At 55.1% G+C, this 23,192-nt stretch overlaps 1 protein-coding gene across 11 annotated transcripts in view; it reads right to left on the reverse strand.

The window, feature by feature from the left end:
• The window catches only part of COL13A1 (collagen type XIII alpha 1 chain), a 79,012-nt gene that overhangs the window by 21,432 nt on the left and 34,388 nt on the right, over positions 1-23,192 (reverse strand). For all 11 annotated transcript variants that reach the window (XR_010935968.1, XR_010935965.1, XR_010935967.1 and 8 more), the window contains 14 exons: positions 17,694-17,738; positions 16,547-16,579; positions 15,688-15,714; positions 13,170-13,223; positions 12,083-12,169; positions 10,532-10,585; positions 9,330-9,374; positions 8,893-8,961; positions 7,555-7,578; positions 6,016-6,078; positions 4,936-4,980; positions 4,432-4,584; positions 3,582-3,680; positions 2,179-2,223 (listed from right to left, as the gene is read on the reverse strand). Coding sequence is in view for 7 of the 11 variants with exons in the window: in XM_067710699.1 (XP_067566800.1) it covers positions 2,179-2,223; positions 3,582-3,680; positions 4,432-4,584; positions 4,936-4,980; positions 6,016-6,078; positions 7,555-7,578; positions 8,893-8,961; positions 9,330-9,374; positions 10,532-10,585; positions 12,083-12,169; positions 13,170-13,223; positions 15,688-15,714; positions 16,547-16,579; positions 17,694-17,738 (843 nt within the window). In the remaining 4 variants the exon portion in view is untranslated. The remainder of the gene's footprint in view (positions 1-2,178; positions 2,224-3,581; positions 3,681-4,431; positions 4,585-4,935; positions 4,981-6,015; positions 6,079-7,554; positions 7,579-8,892; positions 8,962-9,329; positions 9,375-10,531; positions 10,586-12,082; positions 12,170-13,169; positions 13,224-15,687; positions 15,715-16,546; positions 16,580-17,693; positions 17,739-23,192) is intronic.

The following is a 23,192-nucleotide window of genomic DNA, read 5'->3' on the forward strand; positions in this document are numbered from 1 at the left end:
CACAGGCTCCGGACGCGCAGGCTCAGCGGCCGTGGCTCACGGGCCCAGCAGCTCTGCGGCGTGTGGGATCTTCCCGGACCAGGGCATGAACCTGTATCCCCTGCATCGGCAGGCGGACTCTCAATCACTGCGCCACGCGGTAAGCCCTCCCTATTATTTTTAACGCAGACTTCTTGCATTCATTTGTTGCATGCCTGGTCCCGGTTGGCATTTGGGTTTGAGACCTTTAGCTTAAAGGAAGAGAGACTGGTTGTCTGGAATGGGGGGAGACTGAGATGCTTCCGAAGAATATTCCTCAAGCTCCCCAGGTTTGTAACAGACAGGATGGGGACTGTGGGTCTCCGTTTCTCTTGAGGGCAGGTTAAAGTCAAAGAGATTCGGACTGGACAGAGAACACGAAGGAACCCAGGGCGGTCTTCCTCTCTACAGAGGATGCTGTGCAGGGTAGATTGTGTCTCTGGTGAAGATGGACATCCATTTCTCCACAGTCAGCCACCCAAGAGGCAGGAAGGAGACCCGCCTGCTCTTTTCTGAGCCGGTCCCCCCATTTCAGCTTCTGAACTCTCCTTGGGCACCTCACCTTCCCAGGGACAGAATCCCCTGGAGTGTGGCCAGCATGGGGACCCTCTGCCAGGTGACTATAAAGGGAGCCTCTGCACTGGGCAGACAGGGAATCCCTGCTGTCGCTTGGACAGGTGGACTTTTTAACTCCATAAATACTATTGTCTCCTTGCAGGGAACGCAATCTTTGGAAACTCAACCTTCTTAAAAAAAAAAGTTTACTGCTTTTTTTCTTATTATAAACAAGTAATTCATATATCTTGATTGGGGTAGAGGTTATATAAATCTATGCATGTATTAAAATTCATAGAACTGTCAAAAAGTCAATTTTACCATATTATCATTTTACTATATGATAATTTAAAAAAAAAAATTTAAAGGAATATAAATTTATTAACATATTAGTAAATTAAAGAGAACTGAAAGAAGATCTCTGAGTAATGCTAATATTTTGCTTTATTTCCTTCTACTACTCTTTTGATGCATAAAATGTATTTGAATGTATGTCTATACTTACGATGGTATCATATATATATAAAATTTGGTTCTCTTCTCCTTTTCACTTAACACAAAACCCACTTTTCCGTGTTTTGTATGTTCCCCACAAGCCTCGTTTCAATGTTGATGTGTTACTCATTGACTGGAATAAAAATGAGTTCCTACCTAGCCAGGGCTTGGAGCAGGGCTTGGCGTGAGGAAAGCTCTCCAGCACGGGGACTATTATTACCATTAGTATTTTGTGGTAAGTTATTTAATCATTTCCTTCTTGTTAGAAATGCAGCCTGTTCCCAATTTTTAGTTTAAATACATCTGGAAGGAACATTTTTGCATATTATGCTTTTCCTGAGTTTCAGAGCATTTCTTTAGGAGCCTATCCAAATAAATAACATACATGTTATATAATCAGGTCTGTGTTACTAAATGCAGATGGGGTTTGGTGACACTGAAGGGTGACCGAGGGTTTGGTGGTCTCTCTCTGTGGTAGTGTCTGGGTGGCCCAGGCCCTTCCACCAAATAGCCTCTCCCTCACGTATCCTCGACCTCTGTTGCTCTCCTGGCTTTTACCCTAAGCCTGATTCCCTCCCCTGTTATGAGAAGCTGGCTTCCATCCTGACTACCTCTCACTCCACTGTTCCCTTAACCACCACACTTCTCAAAAGAATAATGCCTCTCTCTGGAAACCCTACCTCTGGAGCTTCTAGGCAAACTCCTACAGAGTCTTCAAGACCCTGCTCCAATGACCCATCTTCTGGGGTGCTCACCCGACTCCCTGAGCTGCTGCCATTCTAGTGCCCACAACTGGGGACTGTTTGCTGCACAGGGATGCTCTTGTTTTCCTGTCTCCAGGCTCTAGCACTGGAATGGAACATGGCAGGTGCTGTGTGAATACCGCTGAGGGACTTGATGAATGGGAAGACCGCGGACAAGACCTGTGGGTCCTTGCTGACCCCTGAGGTGCTCAGGAAATGTTCAGCTTCCTGCACTCTTCCTGTGCCAGGCAGTTGTGAGTTTCTTTCTAGAGCACGGAAGTGATGTGCACACTGGAGAGACTGTGGTGTGACAAGGTCCCTGTCAAATATTCCCTGTGACACAAGCCGCAGAGCAGGCACAACCTACCTCCACTCCTGGGTCACCCTTCTCCCCGGGTTCTCCTTTCTCTCCCTGTGGGCACAAAACAACATGGCGTGGGTGCCAGCACTCAGGGGATCCTGGGAAAGACACCCTCAAATCTGTGACAAACCTGACCAGTACTAGACTAGGCCTAGATATCAGCAAGGACCACCTGGGAGGCTGCAGAGGTAGCTGGCCTGAAGGACGAAGGCCAGGGCAGGGGACTTGTGATCACTGACTTCCTGAATCTGAGGTTCTAGCAAGAACCTCAGAGAGGCTGATATTCTGTATGGATCCTGCAGGGCAGAGGCCCTAGGATGGACCTGGGACTTGTTTCTAACCAGCAGAATAGGGCCTGTTGGCAAAGATGATGGGATGTCGCTCTTGTGATTACGTTACAAGCTTATGTTACAAATTATACATGATATACAAATGATAGGTTAAGACTGTGTTACAAGTACGTTACACACACACACACACACACCCCACCCCCCCACCCCCACCCCCCCACCCCCCGTCTTGCTAGGATGCACTGAGAGACGCCTGCTGGCCTTGGTCTTGAAGAAGCAGGCTGCTATAATATGATCTGCCTACTATGGGGAAGGCTGAGTGGCCGGGAACTGTAGGTGGCCTCTAGGAGCTGAGGGACTCATTGCTACTAAAGAAGGAACTGAAAATTATGCCAGTAGCAGCGAGCTTGGAAGAGGACCCCAGCTCTAGATGGGGCTGCAGCTGGATGACACCCTGACTGGGCAGAGGCCCCAGCTGCGACGGGCCTGGACCCCTGACCCATGGAAGTGGTGCCATAATACGAGTGTGTTGTTTTAAGCCACTGAATTTGTGGTGACGTGTTACGCAGCTACAGAAAGTGAATATGGCTCTAGAAGCGGAGCCAGGGCCATGGGGGTGGGGGGCGGTTGATGAGGGTACCGCACACCACATCAGAAGCATTTTCCCTCCAGCTTGGAGGGGACATGTCAGGAGGCTACCAGCTGCCTGCCTGTCCCAGCTGAGTGGGGCAGCCACAGTCAGTGGCCTTCGAGGTATCCTGCACTGGGTCAGAGGTGGGACTGGTTGACCTCTGAGGTTCTTTCCACTTCTAAGAGGAGAATTCCGAGTCCAAGATTCTAGCACCTTGGAACTATGCTGGCCCCTGGAGATGGAGGCCACCAGGCTGTGAGCGGAGGGCGCTGGAACCCCTGCTGACACCCAACTGCCCCTCAGGGAGTAGCTGCTCATCCAGAGGACCCTCCCATCCCCAGGCTGGACAGGCAGGCTGGCGGTCAGTGCAGCTTCATCACAGCACCAGGTACCCGCCAGGCAGGTGACCTCAGGGAGGGCATCCCACTTGCTTGCCCTCATCGGCAGAGGCCTGCTGACCCCCCTGATGCTCGGCCCCCTCGCCTTACCGTGAATCCTGGGAGCCCGATTGGGCCAGGCAATCCGGTCGCTCCATGTCTCCCTTGGTCACCTGGTTCTCCTTTCTCCCCAGTTGGGCCGTCTAGACCCTACAGATCGAAAAAGGTCTCTGTTAGTCAAGGGCAAGGTCATCACACTGAGGTATGGGACCTGCCGTGGCATGCACGTGGGGCCACCTTCCTCCAAGGGCAGGTGTCTAGGGTGCTGCCTGGAAACCATGAAGCCCAGAGAAGGCTCCCAAGTCAAGCCAGAGGCCTAGCTGGCCTGGGCTAAGGTCCCTTGTTTGTACCTCTCCTGGGTCTAGGGCTGTCCCTATACTCTCCTGGGTATAGGTTTGCTGTCCCAAGAGGCAGTTTTACACTCCCAACAACTCAGTGAGGTATCCAGGGAAAGCATTATCATCCCCATTTTATTCTTTTTTGTTAAGTCAAATTTATCAATTTTTTTCCTAATGAATTACGCATTTGGTGTTGTAGCTAAGAAATCTCTTTTTTGTTTCCCCCGCCCTTGACCACACGGCTTGTGGGATCTCAGCTCCCTGACCAGGGATTGAACCTGGGCCACGGCAGTGGAAGTCTGGAATCCTAACCACTGGGCCACCAGGGAATTTCCAATCATCCCCATTTTAGAGATGAGAAAACCGAGGCTCTGCCAGGCTCAGTGACTCTCCCGAGATGACAGAACAAGACCCAGGTCTCTTGAGGCAGGAAACTGGCCTTTATAAAGTAAAGCTTGAAGGGAAAACGGGTGAGCGCCCTGTCCCCAGCTCCCGGCTCCGGTTTCCAGCTGCAGCTGTCCCAGCGCACAGCCACATCATGCTGGGTGGGCCCCGGCACTCACCGGTGGGCCTGGCTGCCCCATCTCCCCTTTCTCCCCCTTCTTTCCTGGGTTCCCCGGAAGGCCATCTTCTCCCTTCAGTCCTGCAGGCCCAGCCTTTCCTGGGGGGCCTTGGGGACCAGGAGGGCCCACATCTCCTGGTTTGCCTCGAGGTCCCTCGAGAAAAGATCAACAACACTATTAGATGCACTGATGGAGAAACGAGGGGCAAGAACAAGGAAGAATGGCGGGGGGAGGGGGAGGGTACAAAGGACTCGGCTCTTTGGCGCTTGATTGGACCAGCCAGAGAGCCTGTCCAGCTCCCGGTGGGAATCTGAGGGGCTGCAGCCCATCCCAGCGTGGGTTGGCCTGGCTCCCCCTGGGGCCAGCAGTGGGGCTCGGCTGGGCTTCCAGAGGTGGGCCTCCCCTCCCCTCCCCCTTCCCCACAAGGCTCCCTTCCAGAGCCTTCTGTATCCTCACCCCCAGGGCAAAGATTATCTTCAGAGGTTTGTCTGGGAGTGTCCTTACCTTCTCCCCATCGTGTCCAGGAGGGCCGGGCAGTCCAATCTCCCCCTGTAGCCAGAACAACTAAAGGTCACTCTCAGACCAGAGAAGAACAGTAACTGTTATTTATACAGCACTTCTTATGTCAGGTGTCCTCAGCACTCACACAGAAGGTATGTACTTTCACTGACTCTGTTTTGGAGGTGAGGACCCCAGTGCAGAGTTGTGAGCCCAAGGCCTGGGGTTAGTGAAGACTGGATCCCAGTCCGGGCATCCCGGCTCCACAGTCCATGTTTTAGCCACAACCTTGCACCAGGCGCTCCACAGGAGGGGTGCTTGCCTCCTTTTTCTCCCTCCCCCCCAAACTCAGCCTTCCAGTCCTGGCCCCCACACGGGGCGCTCCCTTCACTTCACATCAACCTGAGTCCCTTCTTTAAGTCAGGGAGGGGGATAAAGGAGGTGTGGCCTCTGATTTGAGGCCAGGTAAACAACCAGCTGCATCACCGAGGCAAGCTGAGAGGAAAGAGCAGTGAATTCCTCCTGATAGATCAGGGAAGGCTTCAGGGAGGAAGTGGCCTTCAAGTTGGGCTTGGAATATGAAGACTTTGAAAGGTAGGGAAAACCGGAAGGGACTTCAGGGCAGAGGACCTCATAAGCAGAGGACAGAGGGGCAAATGTGTTGGCCTTCTGGGAAAAATCACAGGGGTGGGGGGCAGAGGATAAAAGGGAGCAAAGGCAGGAATCGAGGGAGGGGTGAGATTGGGGAGGGGCTCAAGCAGGGTTGGGTCCCTGCTGTGGCTCTGGCTGGGGCGGGCGCTCGTCTAGATCCAGCCCCACCACATCAGAGGGGTCTGTGAATTACAGGAGCCCAAGACAGACAGCGACGGAAGAAAGGCAGAGCTGAGGATGGGGGGAGTGAAGGGGCGGTGATGTCGGTGGGCAGGCGGTGCCTTGGAGCTTTGGGGAGAATTGAAGGCTGGAGTGAGGTGGTGGCTCTGGGAACATGAGAAGGACACAGATGAGGGGCAGCCGTGGGGTCCCGCGCCCAGAGACACATGCAGGGCTTCTGCAGGGTCTGCACCCGCCTTGTCAAGACAGTGTTACCTTCTGGCCTGGGATCCCTGGAGCTCCAGGTGGGCCAATCTGCCCAGGAAGACCAGGGGGCCCCTAGGAAAGAAAAGAAAGACACGTGGGAGAAGTTTCCAACTGAGGAGGGGTGGCCTGTCTCCAGAGAAGTGTATGTGGAGGCTGGTTTATAGAGACTGCTCATTTCCAAATATTTCATCAGGGGCAGGAAAACTTTTGTTTGCAGAGGAAATACGGAGACCCCGCAGTGTAAGGCAGATAAGCACTGAGCGTGTCTGGATTAAAGTGGGGGGCGGGGACCCTAGGGCCACGCTTATCAGCCTCTCCCTCCCTGTCCGTCTACACCCTGGGGGCTCCTTGGGCTCCAAGAAGATAAATCTGACCTTCCCCGACAGTGACTTAAAAATGTCTCCAGGAAGCAACCCAAATGTCCATCAACAGCTGAACGTCTGGCACATTCATACAATGGATACTACGCAGCAGTGAAAAAAGAACCGAGCACTGCACAGGCCATGCCATAGAAGGAAGAAACCCTGACACATTATGCAGAGCAAAAGAAGCTAGATGCAGACACCTACATACTGTGTGACTCCATTCATAGGAGACTCTAGAACTAAAGAAATCTAAGCTCTGGTGAGAGAAAGCAGATTAGTGGTGGCTCAGGGTTGGGCATAAGTGTGGGACTGACTCCTGAGATGCGTGAAGGAACTTTCTGAAGTGATTGGGGTGGTGGGTACGTGGCTATATACATTTGTCAAAACTCAGCAAATTCTACACCTAAAATGGGTGCATTTTATTGTATGTAAATGGTTAATTCAAGGTTGATTATTAAAATGAAAAAAAAAAGTTTCAGAAACTTTTGCTTCAAAGAGCTATTTCAAATAATCTATTTTAATGTTTCCAAATGAAGCTCACTGATGCCAGAATCATGTGGTTAATACCAGTTTCTGGGATTGGGGCGCTGTACGACTGGTGCTTAATTCTGGCTTTGCATCGTCCCTAAGTGTGTTCTGTGGCACATGGCCACTAAAAATATTAAATGACATAAAATGTGAGTGAGTTTGAGAACGTTGTGATCTCCCCTCTCTTCTCTGCCTTGGAAGTTAAACCTGGTGGTAATCATTTTAGCTACAAATATTTACTGAAAGCCTGTCACTGGTAGGCACACGTGCAAAATCCAGGCTTGGAATTCACTGGTTTTCCAGATGCAGAGAATGAAATTGATTTCTAGGAAAGAGGGAAAGGTAGAGGGTCGCTACTGATGTTTTTAGGATTATGCACTTCATTTATTAGCAAAAGATTGGGTAAAAGGAGAACTTAAAAACACCCTCCTCTATACCACCACTTCCTTGACGCAGCTGCAATGAGAACCAGTATTTGTCCTGTGACGGGAGTGCACCACTGGGTCGGTGAAGAGCTACTCTGGACGACAGTCATGACCCTGCTCTGCAGGGTCAACCCTAACCTTCTGGAGGCGAGACCTCCAGTCCTGTCTTCCAGGCTGCCCTCCACCAGCCCTCAGCCCAGTGCCCGGGGAAATCAGGAGGGAGGACTCACCATCAAGGCCAGTGTCCGGATCTCCTGAAAACCAACACCATGCGATCAGTTGAAGAGCAAATAAGAGCCACATGGAGGGTCCCCTCGGCCCAGTCCTGGAAACGTGGGCACTGGGACCCTTGAGGGAGCACAGTAGAGGTAGACCCTCTTGGGGGGCCTCTGCCTTCCAGCCCCACCCCACCCCCACCTCTCCCCTCCCAGAGGCTTGTAGTCACTGGACAGGGAGTACCCCACGAGCACCAGATGCTATCCTACAACAGATTCCTACATGCCCTAAAATGGACTGCAAATTTTCTCTTTACAAGAGGAAGGAAGCAGCATCTCCTATTCCTTCTGTTTTGTTTTTTTCTTTTGGCCTCGCAGCATGGGGGATCTTAGGTCCCTGACCAGGGGTCGAATGCCTGCCCCCTGCAGTGGAAGGGCGGAGTCTTAACCACCGGACTGTCAGGGAAGTCCCTCCCATTGTTTCTAATCATTCACTGGGACCCTTCCTTGAACTTCCCTCTTCTCCTAGAACCCAGATTTAAGGCTCTGATGTACCTCCCTTGAAACAGACAGACACAATAGAAAACACGGCACCACTGGAAAACTAAATTAGAGGGACAACTCTTGGCATTAAAAAAAATAACTGTACAGCTTGTAAATGCATTCACATAGGTACAAAGATTCCTTTAAAGGAGCAGTTCTCAATCTGGGGTGAGTTTGTCCCCCTGGAGACATCTGGCAATGTGCAGAGGCATATTTTGGTTGTCATAGCTGGGAGTGGGGAGGCATCTAGCGGGTAGAGACCAGGCACGCTGTTGAACATCCTCCAGCACACGGGACAGGCTTCCCCACAACCAACATTTCCCAGCCCCAAATGTCAGGGGCGCCCAGGTTGAGAAGCCCCGCGTTTAAACGAGGGTACCTAATGAACCTGAAATATGATTACATTGACACAAAGGTAGATGTGTTCCAGGAAGACAGAGTCTACCATGTGAAGGGGGAGGGTGTGTGCTGGAGAAATGGGGTCCTAGAACCCCAAGTGGGCCAGCACCCTGCAGGCACCAGGATGCCCCAGTTATGGCTCTCAGTGACCCAGAGCCAGGATACCTGGCCAGCTGGGCCCAGACCCAAAGCCAGGCCATCTGGATTTCAAATGAGGGGGCCGTGTGCATGGGGGCTGCATGGGGGAGGCTGAAGGAGAGAAGGCAAGGGGATGAACCCCCGGAAGCTCTGTCCAGCGGCCTGGCCTCAGGGACATGAGTCAGGGTGTTGGAACGCTCAGCTCTGTCATCACACAGCCCGGAGGCCCATGAGGACCTCCAGATCTCTCATCTCTGGGTAGGCCCCGCTCACCTGGAGAGCCTCGTTGATGTTTCCATTGTAGTCCACCATCTCTCCTTTCCCAGGTTCGCCCTTGGAGCCCTACGAGACAAAGGAGACCTGCACCCAGGGCCTGGGCCAGCGGGGCCCTCAGGACAAGCTCTCTACCATCACTGGCTGCACAGGGGATGCAGAGCAGCTGGGGCGGCTACTGGGGGCTCCAAACACTCTCAGAGGATGCCCAGGGGCTCCAGAACCAAAGAGAAGACTCCGTGTGAGAACCCTGGACTAGACAGACCTGGGGGAGACCGAGTGCAATCGTGGCTGCAATGTCAGACCTCCTATCTGGAGCCAGAATGCTCTTCCCTGCCGCCCACCCCCCTGCAAGGCCCCGGGGACAAGCCACTTCACCCTGTGACCCCAGGGAGGTGAGATGTGGTGCTATGACTCTGGGTGAGAGATGCACGTACCTTGGGGCCAGCAGGTCCCTGTTCTCCAGCTGCTCCAGGCTCCCCCTGTTGCACGACAAAATTGGAGTGAAATGGGCACAAAGTCAGGTACACAGAATCTGGTGTCCCCAGATGGGCCGTGTGTTAGGGAACTCAGAGGGGGCCAGGAGGCTCGGCTCAGCTCAGGCTGAGAGGCGCAGGGCTCCCTGTGCCTCCCGTGCAGGCTCCACCCCTTGGGAAGCACCTCCACCGGCCAGCAAGCCCCTCTCCCTCCCAGCTCCCTCCAGCTTCTTGCTGGAAGATCCTTCTGTCCCATGTTAGTTGTTGGTGATTCCACCCATGTCCGTCTGGCCACCTCCCTCCGGTCTCCTAAGTCAGCCACCTCCTCGGGAGCAGGGACCAGACCCTCTGCCCCTCTTTATTTCTATCCTGCTCGAGGAGCAAGGGCTCAGAAAGTTTTTGCCAATTGCCTGGGTGGTTGACAATTGCCGTGGACAGCCCAGGCGGTTCCTGTCTGCTGGTGAAAGACCCAAACTGTGGGAGGAAACATGGGGGCCAGGGCGAGGCGTTAGAACACCCAGCCTCCTGGAGCAGGTCGGGATGGGGGGATTTGTTTCTGTTGGAAACAGGGCAGAACTGTGGGGAATAAATGAAACGTGGTGTAAATTGTGAAAAGCAAACCATGGTTCCAATTGTTCTGGGATAACGTGAACACTGAACACATTTCAGAAAATCAAGACAGAAAGTAAAAATAAAGGGAAAACAAACCCTTTAATATAACTCAACTGCTGCCGACCCTGCCGCTGGCCAGCTCACGGAGCCTCGCCTCCAGGTAACCTGCCCTGCACCTCCCCAAGCCCACAGCCTTTCAGTCACGGGGCACCTGCGAAGGACACAGCAGCACCAGGCTGACCCATCCACAGGGAGTAGCTGGAGGGAAGTGGGGCCCCGTCTTTACCAGTGGTGTGGGAGCTAGCAGAAGCAGGGGCTCCAGCTCTCTCCCCAGCCCCAGCGTCCCATCCCTGGGCCTGCCTTTGCCTGGCCGCCGTCTCAGTGGAAGTTCTCCAAAGCCCGAGGCGACCAGGAGAGATGGTAGGCACGAGTCATGGCCGTCAGCCCTATGCCTGGAGGCCCAGCGGCAGGACGGCCAAGACTCTGTCTCTCTCTCTGAACTCCCAAGCTGACCCTCATCCTGCAGCTCTTAGATCTGGGGGCTCCTGTACCTTGTCTCCTTGCCGTCCTGGGGCGCCCGCCCGGCCATCAGCTCCAGCTTCCCCCTGGGCAAGAGGAGAGAGATGGGTGAGGGCACACGGGGCAGCTGGGACTGCTGCTTCAGGGGCAAAAGATGGTCTTGCTATTGATGTTCTAGTAAGTGTCTCTGGGTCTTTGTCTCTTTCCCTGCTGGCTTCTACTAACTCACCCCATTCCACCTGTCTGATTCCTTCCCACCCTTGGGCCCCACCCAGGTCTCACCTCCTCCTAGCAGCCCTCCCTGACTACTCCCTTCCTCCCCTGGGCTCTGCGCTGCCAGGCCCTCCTCAGGTCTCGGTTAACACACGCGTGCCCAGTTCTGTCGAGGCCCCTAACTGTGGACTGCCACCAGCCTCCAGGGGCAGGAGGAAGGTCGTTTTGGAGCCTGGAACTCTTACACACCTCATCAGGTCCTGCCTGGAGGACAGAGCGGAGCAGGAGGGGCCTGGGCACGTGGGGACGGGGTGCCCAGGAGGCCTAGGACAGGAGGAGCAGGGAGAGGTAGGAGGTAGCCCACTCCAAATACTTCATTTATTCAAGATTTTGCCTGGTCCTGGAAAGAGGACATGAGTCTGGGGACAGTCTTCTAGCTTTCCCTTGCTTTTGTCCTAGGATACAGGGACAAGAGTGACCAGATTTCCCCAGCCCCAGATCGAGACCCAAGACGCGCCTGGTATCACGCCCTTCAGGGTCAGCGGGACAGACTCAACAGTGGGCATGCCCTGGAGGCTGGGTGCTCGTACCAGGGAAGCTCTGTTCTCACCACAATCACGTGGGAACGTGGCGCTGAGCCCGAGACCCTTCCTGCCACTTCATCTTGCCTGTCTGTGGGGTTCCCTGTGGCCCCCTACACTACATTCCTGTGAATTGTGGGTTTGCTTCTCCTGCTGGATGGTGGGCAAGCCGAGGGCAGGTTCTCGGCAGCCTCACAGCCCACAGCAGGCCCTTGATAAACGTCGGTGGAACGAATGAGGGTATTGCCTCAGATCATGCAGAGTAATTAATCCTTTCCTTATAAGCTGAGCAAGACACCCCCTTATTTCCCTGTGCTGTTAAAATAAACCGAGCAATGCAGGAGGCATCTGCCTCGCAGAACTCAAGTCTTACCACTGCAGCTTGCACCTTCTGCAAGGAAAGTGTGGGCAGCCCCATTTGTAGCTGTCCCACTGCTGCAACCGTACCTCCCCGCAGTGTGCCGCACCAGGTGGGCCCAGCTGATCCCTGACCTGCAACTGATTTAGAGCCTAAGCTAGGGGCCTTTCTGGTTGTCTTAAGACCTTGTAGCCATTGGTCCTTGACTCAGTTACATCATAGCCATTTGAATCAATGGGACCATCCATCTGCCCTAGAGATGCTTGGAAGCAGAAGCTTGGTCCAAATGACCTTTCTAGAATCCACTGGAAAAACCACACGGAGCAGGAGAGAAGGCAAGGTGCCCAGGACACGGGGTCCCCCAAATGGACTAAGGATAAAGGCCACAGGCAAACATCTGCCTTGAGCACTGATCCCAGGGAAAGACTCACCTTTGGCCCTGGGGGCCCAGGGAGCCCTGGGGGCCCAGGCTCCCCTCTGCCCCCTCCAATGGAGTTGCCGGCATCACCTTTTTCTCCCTGGGGGTGGAAGGTAGAGTTACCATCACTAACTCTGGAAGAAGGTGGTTGATCCCTGTCTTTTCTCCCCTCACAATTCGAAGGAGTGAAGGCAGCAGACTGCCTCTCAGTCTATGCTGAATGTTGGGGGACATTAAGGGACTGTGGGCTCCAGGATGGCTGGGGACCAGAGACCTTCAGAAACCTGGCTGTGGGATTTGAGGAGAGAATGGAGCTGGTTACTGAAGGAGAATGGGTGTAGAGCTAGACCAAGAACCCATCAGGACCAGGATCTAGAGCAGTGTTTCCCAAAGTGTGTTCCCTGGAACACTCCTTCCACAGGTTGGGAATATCCAGAACATGAAGAAAAGGGGTCTGGTGGCCAAACAACGTTGGAAAGGCAAAGTGAAATGAAGCTTCGCAGGCTCTTCCACTGCAGGGTGCTGGGAGCCTCTTAGGCCAAGGTGCCCATGACTCTCTGAGGAGCCTGTTTTATTTATTTAAATTTTTACTGGAGTAGAGTTGATTTACAATGTTGTGTTAGTTTCAGGTACACAGCAAAGTAAATCAGTTATACGTGTACATACGTCTAATCTTTTTTAGATTCTTTTTCCGTATAGGCCAATATATAGGCCATTACAGAGTACTGAGTAGAGTTCTGAGGGACCTGTTTTATATAGCTTTCCCCACACTTATTTGACCCAAGTCTTTTTTTTTTTTTTTTAAGCGGAATATCTTACGGAGCTCACATATGGTGGTGCAAAGAAATCAGACCAGGTCATAGCTACTAAATTCTTTGAATTTGGGCATTTTTTTTGGCCAGTCAGGGCCTCCCATGTGGAACCCCATGCCTCTGTCCCCCAAAACACAATCTGGCTGTGTTCCAGCTGCTTTCCCCCAATCTGGGAGGGACACCTCCAGTGCTGGGGCCCGTGTGAATGTGCAGGGCTAGGAATGGGGCTGGGGATGGACACTGGGGCCCTTACACAGAACCCACCATTCAGAGCTGGTTGCTACCCACCTTCTGCCCTAGGAGGCCAAGTAGCCCAGGGGCGCCCGCAGCCCCCTTCTCACCCTGCGGAGGAAACGCAGACAGTTTGGGTTAGGAACTGTTTCTCCGGGATGTTGGCGAAGGCACCAGCCCTCCAGCGTCGGGCCTTGGCTTTTCTCTCTCGTCTCTCTGCCCCTGCGTGGGCTCTTCTCGGAAGGACTCCACTTCCAGCTGGACCCCATCAGGGACCAGACTCCTTCCTTGGGACACTGCACCCTGGTATTGTTATCCTCCCCATCCTGTGTGGGTGGGGCCCTCAGCACTTACGCAGGGGGAGGGGCCAGGAGCATTCAGTCACTTTTGGGGGTCTCCTGGGGACAGGCGAGCAGTTCAGAATGCCAGTATTTGGGAAAAGCTTTTTTAACCCGCTTGGCTCTTTTTTATGTTTGTAACGTCTAGCAATTAGATACCCCTGGTCTCTAGGGAGAGCTTTCCGTCTACCTCCTCCCTACCTCTAGGGAGGACAAAAACCATCGAACCAGAACTTCTCCTTTGGAGGAATATTCTGAGAAGTCTGCCTCCTATTATGGGTTGAATTGTGTCCCATGAAAATTCATTTGTTGAAGTCCTAACTCCAAGTATCTCAGAATGTGACCTTATTTGGCAACTGGGCCATTGGAGATGTAATTAGCTAAGTTATGAGGTGGGCCCCTAATCCAATATGATCGGTGTCCTTATAAAAAGGGGAAATTTGGACACAGACATGCATATCGGGAGGACACCGTGTGAAGATGAAGGCAGAGATTGGGGCAATGCTTCTACAAGCCAAGGTGCCAGCAAACTACCGGGAACTAAAAGGGAAGCACGGAACAGATTTTTCTTCACACCCCACAGAAGGAACCAACCCTGTTGACACCTTGGTCTCAGACGTCTGTCCTCAGAACTGTGGGACAATACATTTCTGTTGCAGAAGCCACACAGTTTGTGGTCCTGTGTTAGGGCAGCCCTAGTAAACGAGTACCCCTCCCTAACTAGCTTCTTCCTGAAGAACACTTTTTCTCCCTTATGGCGCAAGTCCCAGAGCCCTGCTCTCACTGCAGAAAGGAAGGGGCTCCGAGACTGTGGACGACCCCTCACTGCAGCAGTGACACAGCCACGTCCAGCACCCAGGTCCGCCTTCTATGCCACAAAGACTTCACTCTGATTCAGAGCGTCCACTATCAAGAAGGCCCCTGCCTGGTCAGCATGAGAAGCCCCACTCTCCACAGCCTGAAGGCCGGTGGTTCTCATAGGTAACAATGTAAATTGAGGACCCTGGGGTTGCAATGTGCTCACATCTCAATGAACTTTTCAGCTGGAGCCACAAAAGTTGCCACACCAAATCTTTAGCTGTCTTCCCCTTGCCACCTGCCCTTGGGTAGAAGCTGAATGACAAAATAGCCTGTAGCAGGCTAAGGGAGGAGAGGAGGGGCAGATAAGGGCCCAGGTGATGAGAGGGATGTGAATCCTGAGGCCCCAGCTGGCCCTGCTGTGCCTGGGCTGTGCCTTTGCCTTTAGCTGGGGCACCCCCTGAAACAGGCCAGGTCTAAGGGAAAGGGTGCGGTCCTGCCCTACAGAGGTCCTGGGGGATGGGGGCGGGGGGAGGGAAAGCTTCCCTTCCTTCTAGGCTTTCCTCCTGGGTACCCAATGGCTTTCAAGGAGAAAGGCTGTGCTCTTGAGTGTGAATTTCCTGAAGCTTTGCCAGGCCATCGAGGCACTCCCTTTTTCCTGGAGACATGCACCCACTGCACACTGCAAGCAGCACGCCAGCCATAGGGGTGGGGCAGGCAGTGGGGGACCAGCAGAGGCCAGGATGAAGGGAGCACACACTCAAGGACACAGTATCCTACCCTCTGCCCCGTCTTTCCCGGCAAACCTGGGGGCCCCGGCTTCCCTGTTGCTCCTGGGTCTCCCTTTGGGGTAAGAAGAGAAAGTCACTGATAAGAGGATGGGGTAGGGGTGGTGAGGGGTACGAAGGGCAGTAATCATAGACCAGTGTTTCCAGAATACTTGCCTCATAAGACGCTTCTCTTAAAAAACGAATGCCCTGGTCAGAAAGTTTGAAAATGCTGCACAAGACCCTGCATTTTTTTTTTTTAGAGTTTCCCAATGTATATTTAGCATAGTAAAGGCTCTGAGAAGGCCTGCAGTAAAGACACCTGCGTAATAGTTTTAACCCCACATTTCTCAAACGTATTTGACCATGGAAACTTTTTCTCATGTTACATCTCTTATTGTCCTGGATGAGAGAGACAGAGCCCTGTGGGTGCAGGGGACAACAGTCACTACTGGAGCTGGTGTGAAGGCAAACCAGACCGCTGCCCAGGCCAGGATCCAGGGAAGGGGGGAGGCATCTGCAGAGCATACCTGAGGAGCAAGCCCCTCCCCGCAGGCTCTCCTCTGCTCAGTCAGGTCCCCAGCCCCAGGCTAGCCTCGGGGGACCAGGAGCAAAACAACAGCAGCCCCTCCCACCTCCATCCCACGACTGACGTTGCCTCTGTATCAGTACCTTGGCTCCTGGGATCCCAGGCTCACCCTGTGTGGGAAAAAAACAAGACTCAGGTAAAGAAATGAGCGAGCGAGAGTGAGTGAACGCAGGAGCAGAGGAGTGAAGGCATCTGAGGGTAGGGGAAGCGTCTGGCCAGCCCAGGGCTTCCCGCTGCCTAGGACTCGGGCCCCTCCTGGACCGTCCCTTATTCTTCCCCCAGGTGAGAGAGGTGGCAGGTGTGAGGCAGCCCAGGAGGAGGGAGAGGAAGGAAGGGACATTTGCTTCTGACACGGTATCCCTGTAAGTGACCTGCTGGGAGAGCCACATCGAGCATTTGTGCTTCCGGGGTGTCCCCTCCCATCTGCTGAATTTTTTTTTTTTTTTTTTTTTGCTGTACGCGGGCCTCTCACTGTTGTGGCCTCTCCCGTTGTGGAGCACAGGCTCCGGATGCACAGGCTTAGCGGCCATGGCTCACGGGCCCAGCCGCTCCGTGGCATGTGGGATCTTCCTGGACCGGGGCACGAACCCATGTCCCCTGCATCGGCAGGCAGACCCCCAAGCACTGCGCCACCAGGGAAGCCTCCATCTGCTGAATTTTGGAGTGTAAAGGAAAGTGCTAGGTTCCTTTCACATCGGCAGGCTGGCAAGACCTTTAGTTGAGGCTGGTAAACCTTTGCCACTTACTTGCAAGGCTTAGTTAAACATCTGTTGTTCAATCTGTGCATCTGGCATAAATGTTGCTTTAAGAGAAATGGTTCTGAATCCTGTCTACTCCCTCCTTGGTCCAGTGGCCACCCAATGAGCCCCTGAAGCCCAACTCTGTCCTCTCTCCATCCCTCCCATCCTGCCCCTCAGGTGTTGAGTTACAAGGTCCACTGACCTTCATCCCGGCCACAGCGATTCCAGGAGCCCCCTGGCAGAGAGAAGGAAAGGCATGGGGACCTTCTCACCCAGTGGGAAACAAAGAGGACGTGGCCAGCCTCCTCTCCCAGCCTCTTCTTGGAGAGATGTGAGATGTGGAGGCTTCTGCCTGCCCCCAGGCCTACAGGGAAGGGGGTGGCTGAGCTTGGCACATAGGGAATGGGTCCGAGGAAGAGGCTCCGCACAGCTCAGCTGGGCTCCCTGGGCTTCCCACCCACCTGCTCAGCCCCTAGGCCCTCCTGGGGGACTTAGAGGGCACTGTTTCAGGCAGCCCATGGCTGGGCTAGACAGAGGCCTCCCTGGGTGGAATGCGGGGAGGGCTTCTTGGGATAGGAAAGGAGGAGGAGGGGATGGGGGAGAAAGGGAGAGCCATGGGGAAGGGGACAACAGTAGATGGCTGAGTTCACCAAGCTCCTGGACCCTGAGGGTGCCCATGGGACTCTCCTCAAGGGAGCTCTCTGGCCCTATGCACTGATGGACTGGGGAGCGGCTGGGAGTGAACCCCATTTCCTTATCAGCCCAAGACCACCAACTTTGAGGTAAATAGGCTGCCCAGTGCACCACTTAGTAAATTCCATGTGAAGGCGATTTTTAGGGGGTCCCGATTCCCACATGGGTCTCAGAACTGCAGCCAGAGCTGGGGGTACCTGAGAGGACTTTTTTTTTTCAGTACGCGGGCCTCTCACTGTTGTGGCCTCTCCCCTTGCAGAGCACAGGCTCCAGACATGCAGGCTCAGCGGCCATGGCTCACGGGCCTAGCTGCTCTGCGGTACGTGGGATCTTCCCGGACCGGGGCACGAACCCACGTCCCCTGCATCGGCAGGCGGACTCTCAACCACTGCGCCACCAGGGAAGCCCTTGAGAGGAATTTTATGACCCACAGTTGCCCACAAGGAGGCCTGGCCATGTCGGGAGGGCACTGCTGAGTGATGGCTCATGGGCCAAAAAGGAACACCCCTGCCTGGAAGACAGGCCAGGCAGCAAAGGGGAGAGGACAGGAAGAAACGTGCACCCCGTCTCCTGTCTTTACAGCAAGACAGGGTGTGGGAAGGGAAGAAGCTGGGAGAGAGGGCTGGGGCTGGGGGAGCTGCCTGAGGGTGGCGTACCTTTGTTCCGTGTTTGCCCGGCATCCCTGGCATGCCCCGTTCTCCCTGAAGGAAGAAAGAGAAACAGTGACAAGAGGACCAGACTCAGGGCCCAAGGTCTTGGCCCTGGAAGCGTGGCCTGCAAGGATGTCAGTGAGAGTGGTTGCTGTGGAAGCTTGGGATGACCGTCCAGCCCGTGAGGAGCTTGAGGTCCCCACCATTGCCGGCAGCCACGGTGGGCCACTCTTCTCAGCAAGGTGGACCTGCACAAGGACCCCAGTCGCAGACCACAGAGCAGGAAAGAGCCCCAGAGAGAGGCCCACCAGGAGGAGCCTGAGGCCAGGGAGGGGGAAAGCGGACTTGCACAAGGTTTCCTGCCTGACGGGGGCCTGGGCTAGGGCCGTGGGCCTCAGCCGCCCACTTGGCCACTTGCCTACTGCATACCTTCCCTCCCTCCCTGGCCTGCTGCCTCCTGCCCATTTTCACTCTGCACGTTTGCATGGGTGGTACTGCTGGCTGAGCCAGATGGGGCTCCGGCCTCTCCTCTTCCCTGGGGTCCTCTTCCTTCCAGGTTCCTTGGGTCTAACTCTTCCCGAGGACATGAGGGCTTTGGCCCCAGGTCGGGGAGGCTTTGGGCGGTGGGGGACTGTGGATGGAGGCAGGGCGTGGCCCGGAGCCCACCCACTTCTCTGCACTCCTGGCCTTGCCTGGCCAGAGGCACCAGTCACGCGGCTGCTTCTCCAGGATACCACGCTTGGGCTTTGCTCTACCATCTCGGCAGTGTCCTGCCCTCCTTGGAAGGACACACCAGGAGGAGATGGGGTTGGAGGTGACAGCCAGCGACAACTGGGGGCCGAGAGTAGGTGAGTCAAGACTTACCCGCTGTGTCAGAGGGGGAGGGGTGCAGGGGAGGAAGGAGGCCTTTGTCTCCATGAGTGGAACCCCAAAAGAAGTCCCAGTGTGAGCCCCAGCCAGGGCTCAGGGTGCTGCGCAGCGTGCGTGGTAGCAGCTCAGACCCTGTGGCCTGGGGGCCACGCTGCATACCCCACAGGCAGAGGGGGAACATGGCCCCACCTGGCCTCCATCTTTTCAGCTGACCTCGTCCCTTCCCTGACATCTTACAGGAAGCCCTGGTCCACCCCTCTCCTCGCAGAGGCTGGAGCTACTCCCAACCTTTCCCCTCCATGACTGGGCCTCCACGCTGGCATCCAGATAAGCGTCCCACACACAGACTGGACAGTACCACTCCTGTACTTTGACACTGCCACCGCCCGGCACTGACTGTGGCAAAGGGGCCAGGCTCCTGAGCATGGCATTCCACCCCAGCTCCCTCCTGGTCTCATCGCCTCACATCCTGACACCTACACTGCTTCTCTGAAAACATCACCCGTTTTCAGAATTCTCTGCCTTTCTGCTATTTCCTCTGCTCAAAACCCTATCCATCCTTGGGTGCTGGTCAAATGCCATCTCCTCTTGAAGCCTTTTGCTCTGCCCCACAGCCCAGTGCTGGTTCCTCAGTGCAGCGGGAACCACTGTGTGTATGTAACCTGTATACACAAATCATGTCTGCTAGGGAAGGCTTCACCTCCATCCTCTTTGGGTCAAGTCTCTGAATTCTGTGAAAGGCCCAGAAACTTTAGCTCCAAATGCAGGAGCCCTCCCTCACCCGACCCCACCAGGACCCCTGAGCCACAGGCAGGGGTGGTAGAGCTGGACTCAGAAGTGACCACAGCAGACAAGCCGGTGCCCCAGGTCTGCCCCAGGCACTAAATTCTGGTAAATCCCTCTTGTGGGAAAAAGTGGAAAAAGGCACAGCCAGTTACTGTGCCTATGATGTGTCTGGCGCTGAGTTAAGCCTTTGCGTCCTTCCTCTCTTCCATCTCTAAGAAGCCCCTGTAGTCAGTGAGGCGGTGGCTGTTGCCCCTGTCTCACAGGCCAGCGAACTGTGGCTCTGGAAGGCCAGGTGTGAGTGCCAGTGTCACACAGAGCAGGGATTTGGACACGGGTCTTTTGTCTGGCAAGCGCAGGCACCAGCGACTGGTGTTCCGTCGCTTCCGTTAGACACCCTCTGCAGGCCCGAAGCAGGGCAAAGCCCTCTCTTCTGGATGGCCCTCCGGTCTGTGCCCCATAGGGGTGAAAAGTCAGTGCTCAGGCCAGGGCTGTGTCTTTAACCACAGGCCCTAGGGAAAAGAGCTGAGCCGGGGCCGGCCTGTGAGCACAGTTCTGCTCTACGGCCAGCAGAGGGCGCCACAGGACTTCATCAGAAGTCTGGCGACAGAGGCTGTAGAGCGCCAGCCGAGGGCCCCATCACTCTTTCCTTTGGAGGACCCCTGCTCAAATTCCAAACAACCCAACTGGGTTGACTCAGCCCCGAGGACACCAGGCAGAGTTCCCTGGGGGTGGGGAGGTACAGGTGGGAGGTCAGCTTGACTATTCAAGGATCTCCGGTTTGCCCCATTTTCCCTCTTCCCATCTTTCCCTCAGCTTTCCCCCAATACATGTGCCCTCACCTTCCCACCCCCACCGAGGGAGCTGGGCGGAGGAGTCAGGAAAGGCTGTCTGTGGAACCCCGCATAAGTCACTTCCTCTCTCTGGGTCTGCAAAGAGGGATTGGACTAGACCCTTCCTACCCACCCCTGCTCCTGACAGGCCAAAGCCGAGGAGCTGACACTGGGTGTGTTGGCAGTTCCGGAAAAAGGCTCCTCGGGGGAGGGAATGTTAGCTCTGCGGCTCTACGAGGGGCTCAGTTGGTCTCCTTCTGCTCCGGAGGACAGCCTGGGATGCCTCAGTAGGGGAGGAGGCTGGGGTCTGCCCACGCTCTCCAGTCTCCACGTGAGCTGTGCAGAGCAGAACCCTGGGAGAGAGGGTTTCCGGGCTAATCGGGGTTGTCTTCAGCCCATGATGGTTTGTATGTAAAGATGCAACTGCACACTCCGGGGAAATCTGGGCCCCTTGCAGCCTCTAAGGAGGCAAGCCTCCTCGTTAGGGTGGCTGACCTTTGCCCCTTCCCTCCCCTCTGGGTCAAGTCTCTTAATTCTCTAGGTGACCCAGGCTCCCTTGATCCCCATCCCGGGGCCTCCCTCACTTCCCACCCCTCTGCGGGGCAGGAAGCAGGGGTGGCCCCGGCTGACCCCACCCTGCGGGCTCATTCCACTCTCATCAGTCTCCTTCTCCAGGGCTTGTCTCCAGGGGCTTGCCCCAGCCTGACCTCTGAACCGGCGGCTGGGCTCATTCTGCACCAGAAAACATTGATTCTGGACGGTGGGAGAGGTGAGAGCGGGCTGAGAGTCACGATCAAGGACTCCAGGGTGGCTGAGGGCAGCGCATTCATTTGCAGGGGTGGTGGGGTGGGGGCGGGGAGCATTTCCGGGGCCATTGCTAAAGGGAGGACATTGACACACTGTGCGCACAGAGCTTTTCCTCATGGCATGGCTTTGCGAGAGCACATCTAGAGGCTCCTTCTTTCCCGTTTCACTTCGTAAAAGTTATTTTGTTTAAAAGGTTTAAGTTTGGAATTGTCCTAAATTTAGATCCACTAACTCACTAATGTCTTAGTTGGGGAGGGAGAACTCATAGTCTGCCAAAACGCGAGGGCCCCAATTTACCTCCTGTACCTCCTGTCCTCCCAGCAGGGAGCTCGGCCACCGGATCTGGGCCATCCAGCAGCTGGGAAAGCGGGCGCTCCAAGCATTACAAAGGGTCCTGCCCCAGATGCACGGAGCATGGGCAGTGGTCCCTGCTGTGGAACCTGGCCTGCGAGCCCCAGGCCAGCCCTGCCCTGCCTACCACCTGGGAGACTGGCTCTTTAACCTTGGTGCCAAGAACCAAGGACGCTGGCTGGCTGGCCTGGAAGGGGTGGATTCCAGTCTTTGTGGCCAAGAAAGTGCTGGGGTGAGCACAGGTGGCTGCCCTGAATGACCTTGAAGGCCATCCAAGCCCCCACTTTTATGATGCCACTGACTCCAGCTGCCCCTGTCCAGAGTTCGCACCAGCATCAATAGGTTCTCTATTCTGGTTCCGCTTCCAGGTGGGAGGACGCATCCTTTACCCAGATGACAGTATGGAAGCGAGCTCCTTGGAGCACAAACCGTTCATGCTCTGCTCTCTTAATTGGTGATTTACTGTTTGTTGAACAAGCGGGGCAGGGACTTGGCAAGAAGACATAGTCTCGAAAGAGGTGGGGGGCTTCCAGGTCAGCTCCCCAGCTGAGCAAAGGTCAGGCCAGAGGAGCAGGGGGAGATACGTAGACCTCCCTAACGTGAGGCTCCCGCTGCGGCCCAGCTGCGGGTGAGGAGGGCCCTGGGCCCGAGCAGTTCCACACAGACTCTTTGTTCTCTGCAGGGAAGAAGTGTGGGGAGCGGAGGGCTGGGGGGAGGCCAGCAGGTGACTCAGGCCTTAAGCCTGGACCAGTGCCCTTTCCCGGGTTGGAAAAGCTGGGTGAGGAGGGCTAATGTCTTTCTCTCCCCTAAAGAGTTCCCAGAACTCCCTTCCGGGAGAAAGGCAGCGCGGCTCCCTCTTCTCTGCCCCAGCCAGCTCCAGACTGGAGAGGCCTGGGACCGCGGAAACGCCAGGTCCTCCGGTAATTAGGGCCGGCAGGAAGTGATCCGGGGAATTACCGGGGTCAGGCACCCCACCGAAGGCCAGGGCTTTGGAAGGGCGGCTGGCTTGTAATCTCGATTTGAGATCAGTTGATTTTGTAGTTAGTTCCAAAAAGAAAAGTCAGCTCTAATTAATCTGGGGACTTTGGAGGCAGGAGAAACAGGGCCCGGAGAGCACAGGCTGGGGGCTGGGGTCTGGCGGAGCAGAAGTCCCATCAGCCCCCGTGAGGCCTCAGATCTGGGGCCCGTGTCTCAGCTCCCTGATCTGCTTTAATTGAAATGGTCTGGATGCCCCCGCTGGGAATTCATGGCTTTGAAAGCAAGCGCTGTCCCCACTCCAGAAGGCTCCTGCGTCTACGGTTTCCATCTGCATGGAGTGCTCTGCTGCACGTGAGTGTGGCAGGGAGCCGGGGGTTGCCCAGGTCCTCTGGGAGCCTGGGGGTGCAGGGAGGTTTCAGGAGGTTTCTCCACTGGGGTGCAGGGCTGAGACAGCTGCCTTCTCCTGGCTTTACTGGAGGTCCTGGGACCATGCCAGCTCCCTGGGGAAGCATTCGGGTGGAATCAGTGCCAATGGGCAAAGCACTCCCCTTCCTCGGTTCTTTGACTAAAACACACCAAGCACCCCAAGTTCTCTGCCTTAGATGCTCCAGGTCCTGCTCATAGAGAGCCTGAATCCAGCCACAACCTTCTCACAAGAAGCCCAACTCCCTCTTTCTTTCCTTCTAGTAGAGGAAGTAGGGGTCTGGGAGGGGAGGTGTTTGGAAATCATGGGTCCCCCCAGATTCATAAGACCCAGGTAGTAAAGTCATTTAGAACAAGCCTTTGGGGCCAGACAGATCTGGCCTCACTGCTTTGTAGTTGTGGCCCTTTGGGGATTCACCTCTGTGAACCTTGGTTTGCTCATCTGTAAATTGGGGCTAAG

This window comes from Pseudorca crassidens, chromosome 16 (assembly GCF_039906515.1).
Source record: "Pseudorca crassidens isolate mPseCra1 chromosome 16, mPseCra1.hap1, whole genome shotgun sequence".
NCBI lineage: Eukaryota > Metazoa > Chordata > Mammalia > Artiodactyla > Delphinidae > Pseudorca > Pseudorca crassidens.